The sequence below is a fragment of the Adiantum capillus-veneris genome, chromosome 22, assembly GCF_014529385.1.
Source record: "Adiantum capillus-veneris isolate H3 chromosome 22, ASM1452938v2, whole genome shotgun sequence".
NCBI classification, from domain to species: Eukaryota; Viridiplantae; Streptophyta; class Polypodiopsida; order Polypodiales; family Pteridaceae; genus Adiantum; species Adiantum capillus-veneris.
This window is the reverse complement of record NC_140952.1, coordinates 58,971,909-58,991,576: the sequence shown is the minus strand read 5'-3', so window position 1 is coordinate 58,991,576 and position 19,668 is coordinate 58,971,909. Positions and strand designations below refer to the sequence as shown.

General features: G+C 40.9%; 1 protein-coding gene across 2 annotated transcripts; it reads left to right on the top strand.

Moving 5' to 3' along the window:
• Window positions 1-4,379: 4,379 nt before the first annotated feature.
• On the top strand, window positions 4,380-7,840 carry LOC147429424 (expansin-A11-like). 2 transcript variants are annotated; one of them, XM_086495667.1, is made up of 4 exons: window positions 4,380-4,646; window positions 4,974-5,125; window positions 6,649-6,946; window positions 7,340-7,840. In XM_086495667.1, the coding sequence occupies exons 1-4, from the start codon at window positions 4,462-4,464 to the stop codon at window positions 7,641-7,643; spliced, it is 939 nt and encodes a 312-aa protein (XP_086351793.1). In that variant the 5' UTR covers window positions 4,380-4,461; the 3' UTR covers window positions 7,644-7,840. The 2 variants fall into 2 exon arrangements, with proteins under 2 accessions (XP_086351793.1, XP_086351794.1); XM_086495668.1 differs by having other exon boundaries at window positions 4,510-4,646; window positions 4,969-5,125.
• Window positions 7,841-19,668: the final 11,828 nt, after the last annotated feature.

Genomic DNA, 19,668 nt, shown 5'->3' with positions numbered 1-19,668 from the left:
CTAATATAAAAACTCAATCCAAAATATAATCTTAAATCTAACTTAATTGAACATGTGGTGATTCGCTCCATTGAAGGGTAAAAGACATACCAATGGGGCTACTAGCTGCATAGATGTGAATGGGCCTCACTTCATAACACAATTTTAAATTTCAAATTAGTCGTTTGCTCTCGTCCGCGCTCTCTCTCTCTCTCTCTCTCTCTCTCTCTCTCTCTCTCTCTCTCTAAATTTAATCTTCTATTGGCATCCTCCGTCTTTTCTCTCTCTCTCTCTCTCTCTCTCTCTCTCTCTCTCTCTCTCTCTCTCTAAAAAAAGCTAGTCCGTCAAACATAAATCTAGATCTAATTTAATCTTAAACTCAAATTAATTTTGAATCTAATTTAATCTAACGTAAATCTAAATTTAACGTAAATAAACCTAAATCTGATCTAACTCAAAATAAACCTAAACCTAATCTAATCTAACTTAAATAAACCTAAATCTAAATCTAACATAATCTTAAACTCAACATAAACATAAATCTAAATGTAATCTAACCTAATCTAATTTAAATTTTAACATAATCTCTTTCTCTCTTTTTTTTCTCCTCTTACCTCTCTCTTTCGTCTTCTCCCCGCCCCTCTCTCTCTCTCTTTGGTTTTTTATTCTTTCTCTCTTTCTCTTTGTTCAACAGGTCTTGAGTTCAACTCCTCGTCGGCTAGATCTTTAAGGTCTCTTGGGATAGTTTCCTACAACGTTAAAATTCTCTTCTTCTCGGGTGTGTGTGTGTGTGTGTGTGTGTGGATGTGGGTATGTGTGCCAATAAAAAGAGGAAAATGGTATAACCTTTCTATCACCCAAGTGTGGTAGATTGGTTAGGCCATTTCCCTCTTGAATAACAAGTCTTGAGTTCAACTCCTCGTCAGCTAGATCTTTAAGGTCTCTTGGGATAGTTTCCTACGACGTTAAAACTCTCTTTTCGGGTGTGTGTGTGTGTGTGTGTGGGTGCGTGTGTGCGCCAATAAAAAGAGAAAAATGGTATAACCTTTCTATCACCCAAGTGTGGTAGATTGGTTATGTCATTTCCCTCTTGAATAACAGGTCTTGAGTTCAACTCCTCTCGTCGGCTAGATCTTTAAGGTCTCTTGGGATAGTTTCCTACGACATTAAAACTCTCTTCTTCTCGGGTAAGTGTGTGTGTGGGTGTGTGTGCGTGTGCCAATAAAAAGAGAAAAATGGTATAACCTTTCTATCACCCAAGTGTGGTAGATTGATTATGCCATTTCCCTCTTGAATAACAGGTCTTGAGTTCAACTCCTCGTCGGCTAGATCTTTAAGGTCTCTTGGGATAGTTTCCTACAACGTTAAAACTATTCTCTTCTTCTTCTTCTTCTCTTCTCTCTCTCTCTCTCTCTCTCTCTCTCTCTCTCACTCAAAAACACAATGTGTGTGTGTGTGTGTGTGAGAGAGAGAGAGAGGGCGAGAGAGAGAAAGAGGGGAAGGGAACATGAGAGAGAGGAGAGAGAAGGAGCATACCTAGCTCTCCTTCCTCTCCTCGTGTGTGTGTGTGTGTGTGTGTGTGTGTGTGTGTGTGTGTGTGTGTGGAGAAGAAAGAGAGAGAGAGGGAGAGGGCGGGTCACCTCTTTGCTTGCTTGAATGCCGAAATCTCAGATCTGAGATCTGAGTTTTCGGACGCTCTCAATTTTTTTTTTAATCCCTGTCAGAATCACTATGAGCGTTGCTATGTTACAAATAACATAACGACACCGTGAATTTTCACTTTTAAGCATCGCACTCCAAGCGTCCCTAATGTGAAGTACCTCTTATAGTGTATGGTAAATTAATCTAATGACTGAGTCATTCCAAATTTGATACTTCTCTTATGTGTTATTCACCTTGTAATGTTATTCACCTTGTAAAGGTTGATTGTTGCCCCTATGATGTTCCCGAAGGCTCTCTTTTTAGCTTTTTGTGTTCCCCTTAGACCTTTCCAATAAGGTTTTTGTGCTCTCTCTCTCTCTCTCTCTCTCTCTCTCTCTCTCTCTCTCTCTCTCTATATATATATATATATATATATATATATATATATATATGTGTGTGTGTGTGTGTGTGTGTGTATATGTGTGTGTGTGTGTGTGTGTGTGAGATTAATTTAGAGTAGCATCAAGTTCACACAACAAGGTGAAAATCACAATGACCTACATCATAAGGGCCGATTTGGATGAAAAACGGGTTGTGTAAGGATCTAAAAAGGGGCAACCTAAAAACGACCATGAAGATCTTACAAAAACTAGTCAACATGGGTACTCATTGGATATAGCTCATCAAGCGCCACAGATGGACCATTTGAGCTCTAAATTTGGAGTTCATATGAAAAATTTATAGCTAAAATAGTGCAAAATATTCCAAAAGTGAAGGTGATCTTGACACATGTACAAAAGTGCCATACTCTTGAAAATGTGGCTCCTCCTTGACCCTTAGATCAAGAATAAAGAAATCCTAAACAACCCTTATTTCATCGAAATTGGCCCTAATGAGGAAGAGGATGAGAAGAAGAGTGTATGACCCACTACGTAATATCCCTCTTTATAGAAATAGGAAAGTGAATGTCAACTATCTCTAGTTATGGCCCACATGTACTTAAAACTATGCTCCTAAAAAAGAATGAAAATAGGTTTTCCATCATTAACTTAAGATGTGGCACTAATCGATAAGCTTTACGTGGCGGTCTACAATTGGTCCCAAGAGTTCAATTCCATGCTTGACTAAGGCCCCATGTAGGCCAAAAACAACTAGTACATTCCAATGTCCGTCAAGGTCTTTTTTTTTTTTTTTGGTGGTTTGAGGGAGGGGGGGAGTTTGGGCCATACATCTGCTGTTAGTTCTTTTGAGGGAGAGGGGGAGTTTGGGCCGTACATCTACTGTTAGTTCTTTTGCAAAATCTAGATTTGCATTGCTTGGATTTTCAACACATCAACAGTTGTAATATTAGCCATGCAAGCCAATCATTGCGTCCCAAATCAACAAGGGGAATGGCATCTGGGTATGGGCACCTCAGCAACCGTAATCCACATTCGGTAATTCATTTTGCAATTGCCACATCAATACGCAAAATTTGGATTGCCCATGATTAACAAGAATGGTCAGTAGACGACCATTCTCTACATCGTAAGTTGGTCTTTACCTCTTTGTGAAAGTGGTAACTAGAATACACTCTTTATGCCATGTGCGGATGGAAAGTTGAAACTGTGACATGGGTGACGGGTCACCTTGTCATGAGGGTTAAAAGATAGAGAATAGTAAAGTGCTCAATTCAAGGTCTTGAGGTGGATATTACATTTTGGAGTTGTTCAATGTGCGGTGAGCCAAAGCTCAACTTCCCAACGATTTTCAACTACCTAAGGACAAGGACAAGAGGAATAATGCTCTATAGGGTTAATTCCCTTGTGCATGTGCCATAATGATTTGGAGTAAAGTTCCCAACAAAATGCCAAAAGGAAAAGCAGTAATGCTTTAATATTTTTATAAAGGTCAAATATAAATCTCATAAATAGCTTCCGAGTTTGCAAACTTCCAATTAGTGCTCGAGAAATTGAGGGTTTTTTGCACCTAGCGAGTGAGGCAAATTGCTCTCTTTTATAGTGTTGGTTTTTTCCCTTTCCTTTTTTTTTTTCTTTTGGGGGGGGGGGGGGGGGGGGGGGGACTAACCGTATGTTCTCAAGGCAAGCAAAAACGCATAGTGTTGATATAAAGTAAAATGGAAAGCGAAAAGGTGAACCTTAGAAAGCAACAGCAATGCATCACTAGTCAAGTAAAGGCCCTACTATTGAACGACGCAGATAATTGACGGATTGAAAACAGCATCAAAGTGAGTGGGGTAAGAGTAGCTTGCATTCTCATTTTCACATTGCTTGAACCGGGTGGATATGGATTAGTTTCTTTCGGCGGGTTAAGAGTCCCTCCCTCACACACACACACACACAACAAGGTAATCAGCTTTCCCTTTGCATATCTAATATCCGCTAGAATGGGAATGAGTAGGAGCTATCCTGGCTTTTACACTACTCTATCATCAGCTCATATTCCTGAGACCCAAACACCCAACAAACTTTTCAAGTTCTGGATGGCGATGACAATGACTATGTGGCATGCGTGCATCATGCATGGATGGCTTCTAATGAGCCATTTTTATGCATCGTAAAGCATGCGTCAATATATCATGTAAGCAAGCTACGTGTGGATCCATATGGCTTATCTAAGGTATGAAGAAGCTGCGTCAAACAATTAGGCATCATGCATGCATGTTGTATATGATGATGCATAGTCTGCATGCTTGATTTTCTACATATAACGCGAAACTATAGTTTTTTCCCCTAGTGATGTATTATAATGAGAGACGTAATCCATCCTTGTGAGCTTCTCAAGGAGAATAAATTAAATTCGCAGTGGGCTTTTCTCTGCGAGAGTGGTATTCGCATTCGAATGCTGCGCTATGATGAGTGTGTGAAGGCTGCCCTTTCGGGAGTGTACGAGGCCCGGTCCCCCCCCACCCGGGGGCCCTTCTTCAGTTATAGCTGTTGTTCCTCTTTGGAGCTTTATAAATTGCCTTCCTCTTTTTCATTCCCTTGTTCTGCCCAAGCGCCCCTTCTACGCAAACGTAGGACAGAGTAAGGAGGAGTGTCTCTTTATATTCTTGGCGGGCTGTTACAAGTGTGTGTGTGTGTGTGTGTGTGTGTGTGTGTGAGTGAGTGAGTGAGAGAGAGAGAGAGAGAGAGAGAGAGAGAGAGACGCGTGTGCCTGTATGGAGGCCAAACGAGGAGGGAGACAGAGAAGCATGGGTGTGTCTTAGGTGTGTGTGTGTGTGTGTGTGTGTGTGTGTGTGTGTGTGTGTGTGTGTGAGAGAGAGAGAGAGAGAGAGAGAGAGAGATTGAGCTGTGCATAGAAATGGGTTCATGGGGCTGCCTTGTGGATGAGATGCGTGGTGGGCAGGGCAGGATGGTAGGTGCTGCAATGACGCTGATGATGGCGGTGGTGGTGATGAAGCTGGGCGTGAGCGTGGACGGGCGGCGGACGCATGGATGGGGAGCGTGGGTGGGCAATGCGCATGCCACGTACTACGGCGGCAGTGATGCCTCAGGCACAAATGGTAACTCCTTTGAACTTGAGAGAGAGAGAGAGAGAGAGAGAGAGAATTGCTCAATTTTGCGGGGTAGGCTAGCTGTTTGTAAAACATGAAAAATACTTCCATTCGATAGACGTCAGAGCAAAAAACTAAATGGTTGAAGTCTTATAATACCGGTGGAGAATACGTATTGGCGGTGCTATTTTTGCATGCGACGAGAGAACAAGGGAGAAGGGGATTGCATGGCGAATAGTAAAGTTTCAAGGCTCTCTCTAGTGTCTCTCTAGCGTGGTGTTGTGGCATGTGGCCTTGCATAAGATGACGTGTGAGAGAAAGCACCACAGAGAGAGAAGAGTACAAGGCAAAGGTGGGCGACGAGAGGAGGCGGTAGAGAGAGAGGGAGACGCAATGGTAGGTGATGCGGAAGATTGGGCATCAAGCGAGGGTGTCAAGCACTTGTTTTTATAAATTACTTGCTAAGTTATTTTTAAAGCATTTTGCAATGGTGTTAGCCAAAGTTCTACGTGTGTAGAAGAAAGAGCAGCTATGTTAGATGCAAGAGTTGACATTTGCATGAGTGTTTAGTAAGAGTGATCAATTTAGGCATCCCCAATATCAGAAAAATAAAAAATTCTTGCAAAACATATTAAGTGGATAAGTGAAGGGTGAGTCTAGAAAATGAAAAGAAAGATGGAGTTGGAAAGTCAAAAAGACATATGAAAATGAAAATCCAAAAGATCTTGTATGTCCGTATAAAGACATGTTTCTATTCTTTTTTTTTAAAGAGTTTTTTCTCTTTAAACTGTCCTTGCCCTCTCTCTCTCTCTCTCACTCTCTCTCAAAATGTTGTATTCGTCCTTCCAAGCTAATATTGTTACAAATTTATGTGCTTCACCATTGGTCGTTGCTACGTGCTATAGACTAACGTAACATTTTTGTTCAATGTTGAGGGAATCTTTGAATTAAGAAGGCCTTTTAATTTTTTTGAAGACATTAGTAATACATATTAATTTGTTGAGCAATATGTGGTGTGTGTGTGTACACACACACAAGGAAGCAAAACAACCAACACTTCCTTTTTTTAATTTTCAAGCAACGTGTGTGTTCACACGTATGTATTGATTTGTGGTGTATAACCTTACCCCGTGTCAACTTTCACCCTTCAAAGACGAGTCCTCTCAATTACAAAAGTTCCTAGAATCCTCTTTAACTTACACCGTTGATCACATGGGGAAGCCATGTGTGAGGAACTATGATGTAGAGAGATAAACTAAAGGAGGCTCATTTGTTACCAATGGATGATCCTTCAACCTACATTGGTGATTAAATGTAGATTGTGTTTCTGATACTATGATATCAATTGGCCATGGCACACATTTTAACTTTTTTTGCCCCTTGTAACGAAGGATGGCATTAATTCAACACACAACTTTTCTTTCAGTCCGAGCATTTGCTATTTTTGTCATGCTGGTTTTATTTGTTTATTTTGTTCATGATTTTAGAGCACTGTAATTGGATTGAGACTAAAAGGTAGAGCATACATGCAGATGGGGCATGTGGCTATGGCAACCAGATTTCGCAATATGGCGTGATGACAACAGCTTTAAGCACTCCATTATTCAAAGCTGGACAAGTATGTGGTGCATGTTACAAAGTGAGATGTTGGCGAGATGCAGGATGCCTAGCTGGAAGGCCCGAATTGATTGTGACTGTAACCAACCTTTGTCCGCCTGGTAGCTATGGTGGATGGTGTGACCCTCCCAAATCCCACTTTGACCTATCTCAACCAGCATTCTCTCACATTGCCAAAGTTCCATTCGGTCACGTTCCAATAATTTACAGACGGTAAGACACTCTCACAAGAGATTTAGAAATTTTCTCATGTAAGAAAAGGGAGCCTTTTTCAGTGTTTTTCATACAATGCATAACATCTTGAGCTTCTGCTCGGGAGGCACGGCATACCTAGCTAGGTATGTCGTGCCTCCTCACAAAAGCTCATGATGTTGAGGTAAGTCATAATGTGAGAATTATTGTCCAAAACTTCTTGTGTCTAAGCAACATACCTAACAATGGATACAAAATATAATGACTGCTCATCATTTATTATTAAGAAGAGAATATATCTTTCAATTTTTCAAAGCTTATTCTCCTCATAATAAACCAAATTTTGATGGATTGTCTTTATTGAAATGCTTCACACATGTTTTTGAGCTTTGATTTATGTGAGGACCTTTGCAGGGTGTCATGCAGAAGAAGCGGAGGTGTACATTTTACAATAAATGGACATACCTTTTTTAACCTGGTGCTTGTGACCAATGTAGGCGGTGCTGGTGATGTTGTGTCTGTTGCAATTAAAGGTTCATCAACAGGATGGATGCAAATGAAGCGCAATTGGGGCCAAAATTGGGAGAATGGGGCTAATCTTGATGGCCAAAGCCTTTCATTTCAAATTACAACAAGTGATGGGAGAACCATAACTTCGTTTAACACGGTGCCTCAGTATTGGAATTTCGGACAAACTTTTGCAGGAAGACAATTCTAACTTGATTTCATATTCTATATATCAAATCTTCGGAAGCAATAGCACCCATTTGTAATCACACCATTGCACACATGGTCCTCATTTTTTTTGGGAAAAACAAACAAAAGATTACTTTATCATCAAACATCTCACTCCTCAAGCCATGACAAGGGAGAATTGATTTGTTTTACTTAATGGCATCAAAGCATTGGCCTAAATTAGCTTTATTTGTGAAATACTTGAATATATATATATATATAGAGAGAGAGAGAGAGAGAGAGAAGATGTTTTGTGTATTTGCATGTTCCAAATAAGACATTACTTAATCACATAATTAGTGAAGCATTTCTCAAGTGAAAGGTATCTCAAACTCTACTACCAAGAGAATCCAAGCAATGAGGAGGCTTCAACTATTTACAATCCCATACAAGGTGATGGTTTAACAAATGTAAGCTCTATGACAAGCATGGCAACTTCCATAAACGCTTTGATAACCACACAATGATTTTCAATAGATGTGCATGGAAAGCGCTATTAGAAGAGCACTACACTTTGCATGCACATTTACTAACGTATACCCTAAGTATACTTTCTTCCCTCTTGTAGTTTACTATGGGAATCTATTAATTCAACTTGTCTCAATTGAATTGTATGAACTAGCTTTGCAATTGCTCCTTTTGTAATATTGTTTAGGGATGTACAATCTTTCTCTAAAGTCAAATAAGTACTTCTTAGATAATTTTCATGACATAGAAAGAGAACAAATCGTGTGTGTGTGTGTGTGTGTGTGTGTGTGTGACACCATTAAAAATTTGGTTGACTCCATATCTCCTGTTCCACCCCACTGGTTGTGGAAAATCGCATTTGTGATTGACATTATGCTCGTTCTTTGACCTCTTTGATATCTGCCAAGAAAGTGTACAGCCATTTGCAATCGTTCTCTTGGATCTATGAACACTGTAATAAGGTATGGAATATGAACAAGAGTGTTACTTGGTGGCTGCGTAAAGTCATGAAAGTGTGGCATGCGAAATTTCCTCTGAAGGAGAGACTGTTCATGTGGAGATGCATGCTTGGGGTTCTCCCGATTGGCAAATTTTTACGTTCTAGAAGATTGGCCTCTTCGTGATGTGTTCGTTACAGTCCAGCAATTCAGACCATTCCACATTTATTGTGGTCTTGTTCTCATACATTACAATTTGTGGACTGCATCTCTACAGCTTTTCACATGCGTTTTCCTGGCATGCATTTTGGTAGATCTTTCTGGATCTTTGGAGTACTTCCACTGTTGATTCGGTTGTACGCATACTTTTTTGGCTGGGTCAGATTCTGGGCGCTTTGGACGGTGTGAAGAGCACGTAATTCCCTCATGTTTCAGCAGATGCAAGTGGACTACATTTTCTTCTTCAAGACATCTCTTCTACAGTCTCTTTGAGTGGCCTACGACTTGGATGAGATTACTGCTAGCCATTACGAGCTCTACTTCGATTGTTTCTGATTTTCCGTTTGTAGTATTTTTCATGGGTTTTCCTCATCTTGAGGTTTCCCGTTGGTAATTCAAAATGACATTACAAAAAAATTTTGTATGTGTGTGTGTGTGTGTGTGTGAGAGAGAGAGAGAGAGAGAGAGAGAGAGAGGAGAGAGAATGGCTCTAACCTTGATAGATAGTCATTCATTGTCTTGATTACTAATACACATGTATGTTTTTACTTTCGTTACAATTTTCTATCATCTTGTACTACCAGGATGTCATTGAGAAGGAATCGAGTTGACCATCCCATCTAACTATGTCTACATGATTCATCCATCATGCACTTCTAGATTAGTGTGACCTTGAAAGAATTGAGGGAGAGGAGAGAAGAGATCCAAATTTTTACAAGGTATTTAGTTGAAGGTAGAAAAATTTCCACACTGAATGTTGTCTTTTTTTCACTTTTTTCCCCATATAAATAGAGTAAAACCAAAAATCAATTTGTTACCTTAAATTTTAGTTCTATTGAGTAATAGTTTCAATTGTACCGCACATTCTATACTGCATGTGAGCATTTTTTAAACATGATCGTTAGATAAGTATCCTCGAGGAGGTAGTACGATTCTCTGCAATTACAGTAATCATGGCAAATGCACCTTCCTTTTCTATCATGAAAATTTATTTCTAACCTTCTATATGTATTTTTCATCTTAAATTGACCACTTAAGTTTAGGGAAAATAAATGAGAACAAGAGAAATTGAATAAAGTGCTTACCGGCCTAGTTCGGTCTCAAAGGCTTGGGACCAAAGGAAAGACACCTATAAAAGAGCAAGAATGATTGCTATTTAATTATCTCAGATCAAAGGTACAAATCAAGGAAGGATAAAACTATCATGAGTAGCCTTGATCAAAGGTACACTACCAAGGGGGTTAATTAGAACAAGTATAGGAGTCTAAAAATAGAAACTAGCTGTGGTAATTCCAAGTAATCAAATTTATTCACATTATACTCCAAGTATGAAGTCTTGGAAGCCTTATGGTAAAATTACAACTTGTCAAAGATCGTCTAAATTTAGTAGGTTTCGAGACCAGCTTTGTGGTGCCTTCCGAGAAGTGGCACATAGAGTAAAGGGAAGTGCCATGCCCTCAGGACATGATAAGTCCACAAAGGGGAGTAAGCCCAAATCTTTGTGAAAATCTTTGAACTTATCATGAGACGATGCCTTTGTGAAAAGATCTGCAAGGTTGTCCTGTGTTGGCACATAAACCAAAATGATCTCCCATGTTGAGAACCTCTTCTTGACATAGTGTTAATGCACCTCAATGTGCTTCGATCAAGCATGAAAAATTGGGTTCCTTGCAACTATCAATGCGCTATGACTGTCAGTGTAGATAGTGTTGGCAGTGTCTTGTCCAACACCCAAATCAGTCATAAGGCATTCGAGCCATACACACTCAACTGTAGCTCTGAAGACTTTCCTGTACTCAACCTCACAACTAGAAGTGGCCATAGTAGGTTGCTTCTTGCTCACCAATGCTTAGACCCTAAGCTATGCATAAATCTGTTGACCTATGAGACTGCAAACTGAATATCCGGCCTCGTGTTGCATACATAAATGAGGCAACCAATGCTTAGACCCTAAGCTATGCATAAATCTGTTGACCTATGAGACTGCAAACTGAATATCCGGCCTCGTGTTGCATACATAAATGAGGCAACCATCATCGGTTTGGTAAAGAGTGACATCTGCAGGATCCCCAGCATCAAGAAGACTCAGCTTCAAACATGTTTCCATGGGAGTGGCAATAGGTTTGCAATCCTCAAGGCCAAACTTACATAGCAACGTCTCTATGTAACTTTTTTGACACAAAACAATACCACCATCACATTGCTTAAACTGTATACCCAAGTAATGATGCAATAGCCCCAAATCTTTCACCCTGAAAGTAGCATTCAAACCAGCCTTAAATTCAGTAATATGTCTCTCATTTGGTCCAGTGATCAGCAAGTCATCCACATAAAGAATCACAATGAGAAGTACATCACCCTTACGTTTTACATACAATATGCTTTCTGTTGGACTGTTACAAAAGCCTCGTTTGACCAAATGAGTGTCAGCCTTTTCATACCAAGCATAAGGTGATTGCTTCAACCCATACAAAGCTTTCTTGCATCTGCACACATTATCCCCTTGTCCTTTCTTGACAAAATTGCAAGGCTGCGTTATATAAACTTCCTCAAATATGTCACCATTCAAGAAAGCAGTAACAAAGTTGGATTGATGTACATCCCAACCCAAATGAGCTTCCAATGCACAAAGAAAACTCACAGTAGTCATACGACAAGTGGGAGCAAAATTCTCTTCATAATCTATGCCTTTCTGTTGTGCATAACCCTTTGCAACAAGTGAGCCTTATAACAATCAATATCACCATCTAGCTTGCATTTCAACTTGTAAACCCACTTTGTACTATTGCTAGGAGGCAAATCACATAAAGTCCATGTGTCATTTTCTATAAGTGCATCATATTCTAATTGCGTGGCACCCATCCAATTTTTAAAATTTTGTGCTTCATCAAAAGAGAGAGGTTCCTCAACATCATGTAATTAATCTAGACACAGCCAAAGCATAACAATCTGATGTATAAGACGCATGGCAAGAACCTAACCGAGTACGACTAGACAAAGGTACAATTTCCTCATCAAATACATCATGTACATTTGCATCAGTAATAGGCTCATCTACAACTTTCAAAAACCCCCATAAGCTGTACATTTGCCTCATTAGAATTTACATTTGAACTTCCACCATTGAAAAAATGCAACAAAGTGTCATAAATGTCTTGTGAGCTACATTACTGTCTCTACTACATGACAACAAGGACTGGACAGAATCTTCCACAAACACAACATCTTGTGAGACCAAGATATGCTTTGTTTGCGGATGATACAACCTGTAACCTTTGTTTTCATTATTATAACCAACAAAAGTACATTTGACAACCTTATCATCCAATTTTCTGCGCTATGTTTGTGGCATCAAGTATATGCCAACAGCCAAAATCACGCATATGCTCAATAGAAGGATCTCTATCATGCCATGCTTCATATAAAGTAAAAGACTGCAAAGTTTCGTAGGACACTTGTTAAGTACATAAGTGGCACACATAATGGACTCAATCCAAAACAAATGTGGCAAAGCTTGACTTTTGACCATACATCGTGTCATTTTTGTAAGTGACCTATTTTTCCTCTCAGCAATAAAAAATTTTTGAGGTGTATAAGGCACTATACATTGGTGTTTTATCCCATGACTAGCCAGAAATGCATTAAATTCATGCATATACTTCCCCCCTCGATCGGAATAGAGGGTGCCCATAGTACATTTTGAGACATTTTCAACCATAGCCAGAGATTGTTTGAAGCACATGAATACTTTGAACTTTTCCCATAGTACATTTTGAGACATTTTCAGCCATATCCAGAGATTGTTTGAAGCACATAAATACTTTGAACTTTGCTTTATGCGGAAATACCCATGCATGCCTAGAGTAATCATCAATGAAAATCATGAAGTAAAGGTAATTGCCCAAAATGGGAGTTTGCATGGATCCACAAACATCACTATGCACAAGCTGCAACCTGCATGTGGCCCTAACTGAACCATTCTTTGGAAACTTTGAACGTTGCATCTTATCCAAAATTCTCTCTTCTCAAACATCTTTGACAGGTGATTCAAGAGGCGTCAAAGAAGCAACCATATCAGATTTCTGCAAACGCAGTAAACTGGCATAATTCAGATGTACAAAACGTGCATGCCAAAGTTTTGCATCTGAAATAGCCTGAGAATCCACCATTGAATTCGCAAAATTCTATCTACACTTGTCATACAGAGTGAGCTTATATAGCCCATGACATAAAATGCCAGATGCAACAATTTCATCACCGAAATTGATATCATGTATTGTACATCTGTCATCCAAAAATTTGAATACAAGACCAAGTCTAGCAAGTGCAGATATAGACAAAAGATTCTTCTTGATCCCAGGGACATAAAGTGCATCAACAAGTGTGAAAGAATTGCCATTTGCAACAGTAAGCACAATCTTTCCAACTCCTTGAACCGGATAAGAGGCATTGTTGGCACAAGTAACTAAATTCCCATGAGGGACAGATTCAAAAGAGGTGAACAAATCACGATGTGAGGTAATGTGCTTTGTAGCACCATTGTCAGAATACCACACATGTGAATCCACAGCAAACTGACATGCATGCATCATGGACAGCAAGATTATAAGTGCACTCTGCACTAAAATCCCATTCTACATCAACATCAGTCTCCTTTCACAAAAGACTCAACAATAGCTGCATTTGTAGTGGAACCAGCATTTGTAGTGGAACCACCCTCTTTCTTCTTAGCCTTCAATGTAGGAAAATGCTGATCAAGTGATCATTAGCTTTACGATGATGGCAATGCATCTTCTTTTTTCCCTTATCACCAAAATTTCCAGAAAAATGGCTACCAACAAAAGCATTAGGAACAGATGATTTTCCACTCGCAAAAGAACCATAAGAAGTGGCTATATTGTTGTTACCACCTTTTCTTTGAGCAGCAATAAAGGCATGTTCAACTGCACACTATCTAGTCTTGTTTTTTTTGGAAAGCAACTCTTGCAAAACAGCAATGTGCATAATGCATCAAACTTGACAACTTCAAGATTTCCTTGAGTCATAAGTCTCCAAGTACTAGCAAAAGTCTGGTAAAAATCTGGCAAGGCATCAAGAACAGTCTGCACAAAGGAAATGTCTTAAATGACTTCTCCTGCAGAAATAAGTTGCTCATTGATATCCTTGACACCAGCAAGGAAAGTGTCCTTGTCATCTTCCTCATGCATAATCTTTGACTCCAGCTCTTTACGCAGCAATGCAATTTTTTCCTCATTGAGACTTGCATAAAGACCAACCAGAATATCCCAAGCCAGTTTTGCAAATTTTGTTGAACGAATGTGAGGAGCAATAGTGTGCTTCACAGACAACGCAATCAATTCATGAGCATGCGCATCTTTTCCATCCCAATGAGCTTATTATGTCGTAGGCAAAACAACTCTAACAGCAACAATCCTTGCAGCAAGACCTGCAACATCCTCAACATCGCTTGTATCCTCAGAACCAAGACGTACATCAATGCCCTGCACAATGTTCCAAACGCCCTTTGACACAAGAACATGTTGCATCATATAAGCCCATATAGGGGAGTTGTCTCCATCCAATCCGTCCTCACCGGCAAACATCTTGAACACATATGTGTTGTTGTCGGCCATGGTAAATGCTGCACCTGTGAAAACTGCTCGAAAAGAGGAGAAGGAAAGTGAGAACAACACGTGCTATATAGCCCAAATCGTAGAAGACTCTAAGGAACCTGTTATATAGAAACCAAAACTGACAAAATTTTTGCACAATATGACAAAATAGCATGTGCAGTACTACCTGTAGTGGAAACGAAGGTCGAAATGAGCCCAAATCAGTAATCTAAGCAGACTAAGCTCTTTGAGCCTGCCCACAATGTTTTTTGACCTGCGAACGCTCGCCAAAGCTCACTGCAATTGAAGAAAGTGAGCAGGTGTGTGCTAGAGCTGCTGGCGACTAAGCCTGGGAGGACGCAACCTGCTCTAATTCCAATTGTTGGAATTAGGGTTGGAGGAAAACACACATAGTTTGGAGAAGACGAAGGAAGCTCAAGGCACACAACGGAGTGTATATTTGGTGTGCAATAGAAAGATAGGATAGCCCTAGAATGATGGGCATATATACAATGCACAAGGGAAAAAACCTCCTAGCGAGGGAAAAAATGCCCCAACAGTCCTAAGTGTGCTCATACACATCACTACCACATGTATATGGTAACAGTAGACAATTGTGTTGTCTACAAGGAAGGCAACTACAAATACTTATTTGATAACTCATCATCACAACAAAGCGGAGCTAAGTCTACAAAGTCAGCACAAAAGAGCGAGGTGGCACGATGAATCAAGAGAAACTTGTTGAGGAAGTTCTCAAAAGGATAAGCTTGTTTGCTAAGTCACGGGCTTAGCAGCCTAAGTGGTGTTCCATTGAGAAAAAATGGACAAATCACTCTACGGAAGAGTGTTACTACAACTAGGGGTATATGAGAGTGATAGTATGCCCCACCAACCCAAGTAGCACCTCCTCAAGTACCACCAATGCCTAGGTATGCGGTACAAAATTTGTCGGGCTCAGCAAGGGTTGAACGGCCACAACCAGCTTTGGGGCCACAAACCCCTATGCCAGGGACACGACCAGTGGGCATAAGATATACACCCACTATAGAGGAATCAAAGGAACAAGCTTTAGTGCATGTGCATGTGTATTATGAAGAGCCAAGTGAATACGAGGCTAGTTCAACATACTATCCACCCGAAGAGCCAAAAGCACATGAACCTTGGAGCATGATTGGAAATGTTGGACCACCCACAGTAGTCCATGTTGCAGGAGAAGGTTGATACATTTTGGATGAATGCATATTGTTGTTCATAGTCAATGGTCGGTTAACAGGACCAAGCTCTGTGGAATTGGAGCTGATCTCTTTAGATAGATGATTCCAGTGTTAGAGTATACCTAGTTATGATTCATTAGTTCAATCAGTAGGACTGGAGGAAAGATAGAAACTGAGCTAGAGCATTTACATGAACTGAAATACATATGCTGAGAATTAGACAAGCTGAATGACTGGAATTAGTGTTCAGATTCAGATTCAAATTCAGATTCAAAAGGAATGGATACAAAGCATATCTGGCTGAAGTATACTCGACTAATGTATTAGGAATTCCAGAGTAAGAGTACAAGTGGGGATAATGTAGCCTAGGAACAGCTTCAGGACTACAATCACACACTAAGAGTAGAAAGTCAAAAGATAAAACAGCCCAAAAGTACAGCCAACAATTGCCAACCCGATTACAATGTAATGGGTCCTATTTATAGCTTCTTGGAGTTACTGTGGTAACCGTCATGGTAATTATTGAACGATCCGCTGCTCGGCTTTCCAGGAGTTGGTTCCCACCTAGTGAAACTACCTCCGCCATCTACATTCTTCCCTCCGTTCTTGAATTTTAGTAAGACTCCAAATTTTTTGGGAAAAAAATCCACCGTCTGATCCTTTTGAAACATGGTTTTATACCATATTTCATGCTTTGTTGAGTGCTTGACACCCCCTATAGTTGTAATTCCAAGGGTGTCAGCCAAAGAGATGTCCACACCCAGCTGAGAAAATCCAACGTCTGATTCTGAAAATGTTGGGAAAATCCCACCGTCTAATCCTGAGACGGCTAGAAAATTCCTCCATCAAATACCAAGATGGAACTACCCAGTATCCTTCCATTGAACCCGCTTTCGTTTGCCCTTAGGTCATGATGGTGTCTCTGAAGTCCCAGTGTCAGCATTGTCCTTCTGAATGAGTCTGTAAATGGCCTCTTGCTCAAGCTGATCCCACCTCTCTGTGGTCATTTCTACTTCATAAGGCGTGAGAGGATGATAAGTTTTGGTTTCGGGATCATAGAGCGTGCATTTGCCTTTTGTAAGACGAGTTCTGGCCAGTTTGTGACAATGCAAGGCTGTATGGATCCATCCTTCTGGAAGAGGCTGATTAGTTCTGATCCTAGCTTCAAAACAAATCTCAGCCATCTCTTTGTACTCGGGTCCTAGACCCGGTTTAGCCGTATTGTCCTTTTCAGGTACTTTAGAGGACTCAACAGTGAGTTGCAGTAGTTGGTTGGTGTTCTTAGTGAGACCTCTCAGCTGAATTTTCCATTGTCCCATACACAATTTGATCCTTTGCACCTCATCTCTTAGCTCCTAGAAATCATTCAGTTGGAGGGCGTCATTGAAAAGTGTTTGCCAGGTTTTCCATTCCACAGTCGATTGCTCATACCAATCCTGAAGATCATCAGTAATCTTGAAGTATGTGAGCCGATCTACTGGTTCTGTGTGTTGAGGATAGAGTGCTGGAAAAAATCTTGGAAATTGTGCCTCTCTTTGTAAGCATACAAGAGAACTGGGAAATCACGCACAAATTCTAAGAAATTAAGGACAGCCTGGTTCTCTTGCTGCATCATCTTTCTGGTTACTTTAACCAGCTAAAACAGCCGTCAGAGATCAGTTGCATGTTCTCCCACTAACATTCGAGTTTGAGGTCCCTTGTTGGTGGCAGTCTGATCTTCAAGAATAGCTCGCACCCTTTGATCCAGAACTCCCCTAGCAATCTTCATTTGCACTAAGATCTCTTTTTAATTGGCTCCTGGCATCCTTCATACATCTATATGTTGGCTTGTTTCCTAGAAAAAGTTCTAATTCCATGGCTAGGGAATGACAATCTGTAGTAGAATGTCGTTACCAATGTGGATTAGCTACTCTCTCTTCAGTAGTCAATATCCATTCATGCACCCTTTCTAACAATTGTATTGTAGTGGGATGATTAGGCAATTGACAGACCTCCTAATCATGAAAAGCAGTTGATTTCCAATGCTCAACCATTTCCCTGGCATCGACATATAGTCACTAAAATCGCTCCAAATCAGAGATAAGATCATCATCCTCCAGATACCGCCTACTTATAAGAGCGTGCTGATGTCTCAATCTCTTATTCAGTGTGATGATCTGTAATGAATGTTTCTCATCACCTGCTAGATCCTCAGTCACAGCTTTGCCTTTCCCTTTAGCATCCCTGCTATGTTGTGACTGGTGTGCTAGTGAATTTCCAGGGTTGCTAGGTTGTTGCTTTCCCAGCCTGCTGATCACTCGACTGCTACCCTTCAGGCTGGTCTGGTTGGTCTACCTATGACTGATTTCCTCTTGTTGTCCTTGCACCACCAGTACCAGGTTCTGGAGGTGGAGATGGAGGAGAGTCATCATCATCATCATTACGCCCTTCTTCTGGTTCATCCTCCTTCTCTGCTTCTTCTTTCTCCTTGTCATCATTCTTCTAATGTTCAATATAATCAAGGATAGCTTGATTTTCCAGAGCACTGTTATATTCAAAAAATTTATCTTGCAAATCACTCTGCATTGTCTCCATAAGAGACCTCAAGTTATCCATGTTGAAAATAGCATTTCCTTCTGGATTCAAGATCTCAGCCAGATTATTATAGATATATCTTTCTGTTAATGTGGACTTCAGAGCAGTGTGACTGGTCAATAAGGAGTTGAACTCAACTCTCTTCAGTCTCAGAATAGTTCTGAATTTATCAATCAAGGGGATCGGGGAGCACCACAGACGGAGAGTGAGAGAGAGAAGGAGACACACGACACATAGATATAGGTGGGGAGACTCAAAGAATGAGCAGCCCCCTATACACTTATGCTATGTATAAGGTATACAAGTCAGTGGGCGCCCAGACTCTGGGCGGCCAGGCAAGGCACAGACGCATATACCCCAACAACCTCCCACTTAAAGGCGACTGTGCCTTTAAGCAAGGGAACCTAGTCTAAAGACTACAAAAGGTGAGAGAAAACCGCTCTCAACCGATGCCCACTGGCTGGCTGTGATCATGTGCATCTGGCTGTCCTGCTCCCATGTAAGTCCATACACCACCAGACGTACCACACACGTACTGCAAGTATGTACGCAATACCTGCATATCTCCCTCGTGCACTATGCCATCATCAGTCAAAAAATGACTGACAACCCCAACTGCAAATGCTCCCACTGTAGCTGCGATATCCGGTCTCAAGATCAGCATCTCATACATGAGACCACCGAATGCCGATGCAATGCTAGCGGGCCTTGCTAGCTCTACAGAGCATGCATCAACATATATATCCCTGGAAATAGGCATCTCTGACTGACAAGGCGTGTCAGCCACATGCATCTCCTGACTGTCCACAAAAGACGCATCAACCTGTCGTGCAACCTCAGAGCAAACCAGCTGCTTTAGGTGTCTGCTGGAAGACATATCCTGCACAACTATATCCCCATGCTCACTGTCGAGCATAGAAAGGAATTACTGCATAATCGCTGACATCTCAGCCTCCTCTACAATCATCCACTGCAAACATGACCACTCAATCTGTTGTGACTCACTAGAGCTCTCATGCTCTAACTCCGTATAGACTCTTGCACAACGTCCTCCTGTCGTGACTCACTAGAGCAAGACCGCTCTACCTGTCTATCTTGCATAGAAGTATCTTGCACAACTGAATCTCTGCTTTGCTCAGTCACTAGCAAAGCATGCATGTCTGACTCTGTCACCTCTCTGTGTGACTGCTCAAGTCGTGCCCCAACTGTGTGCACAACGAGCTCACTACTCTGCACTCCATGCAAAGTACCCTGCAACCCATGAGCAAAAGAGACTCGCCTGCTCTCTCGCTCTCTACCTGGCTGTATGATCACAGAGACAACACCATCTCTCCCGTGATCCACATGCAATGGGTAACCTGTACCACTCCTGACACCTCTCGCAATCACTAGTGAACCCAAATACATCACAAAATCTCGCTCTCGAAGCGAAATCTGACATCCACTATTCCGTAACTGTCTGACTGAGATAAAATCCCGTCTCA

Coding starts and splice junctions, on each gene's coding strand:
- LOC147429424 (XM_086495667.1), top strand. CDS start 4,462: ATGCTGCGCTATGATGAGTGTGTGAAGGCTGCCCTTTCGGGAGTGTAC. Junction 5,126..6,648: donor TGATGCCTCAGGCACAAATG/GTAACTCCTTTG, acceptor GCATACATGCAG/ATGGGGCATGTGGCTATGGC. Junction 6,947..7,339: donor GTTCCAATAATTTACAGACG/GTAAGACACTCT, acceptor GGACCTTTGCAG/GGTGTCATGCAGAAGAAGCG.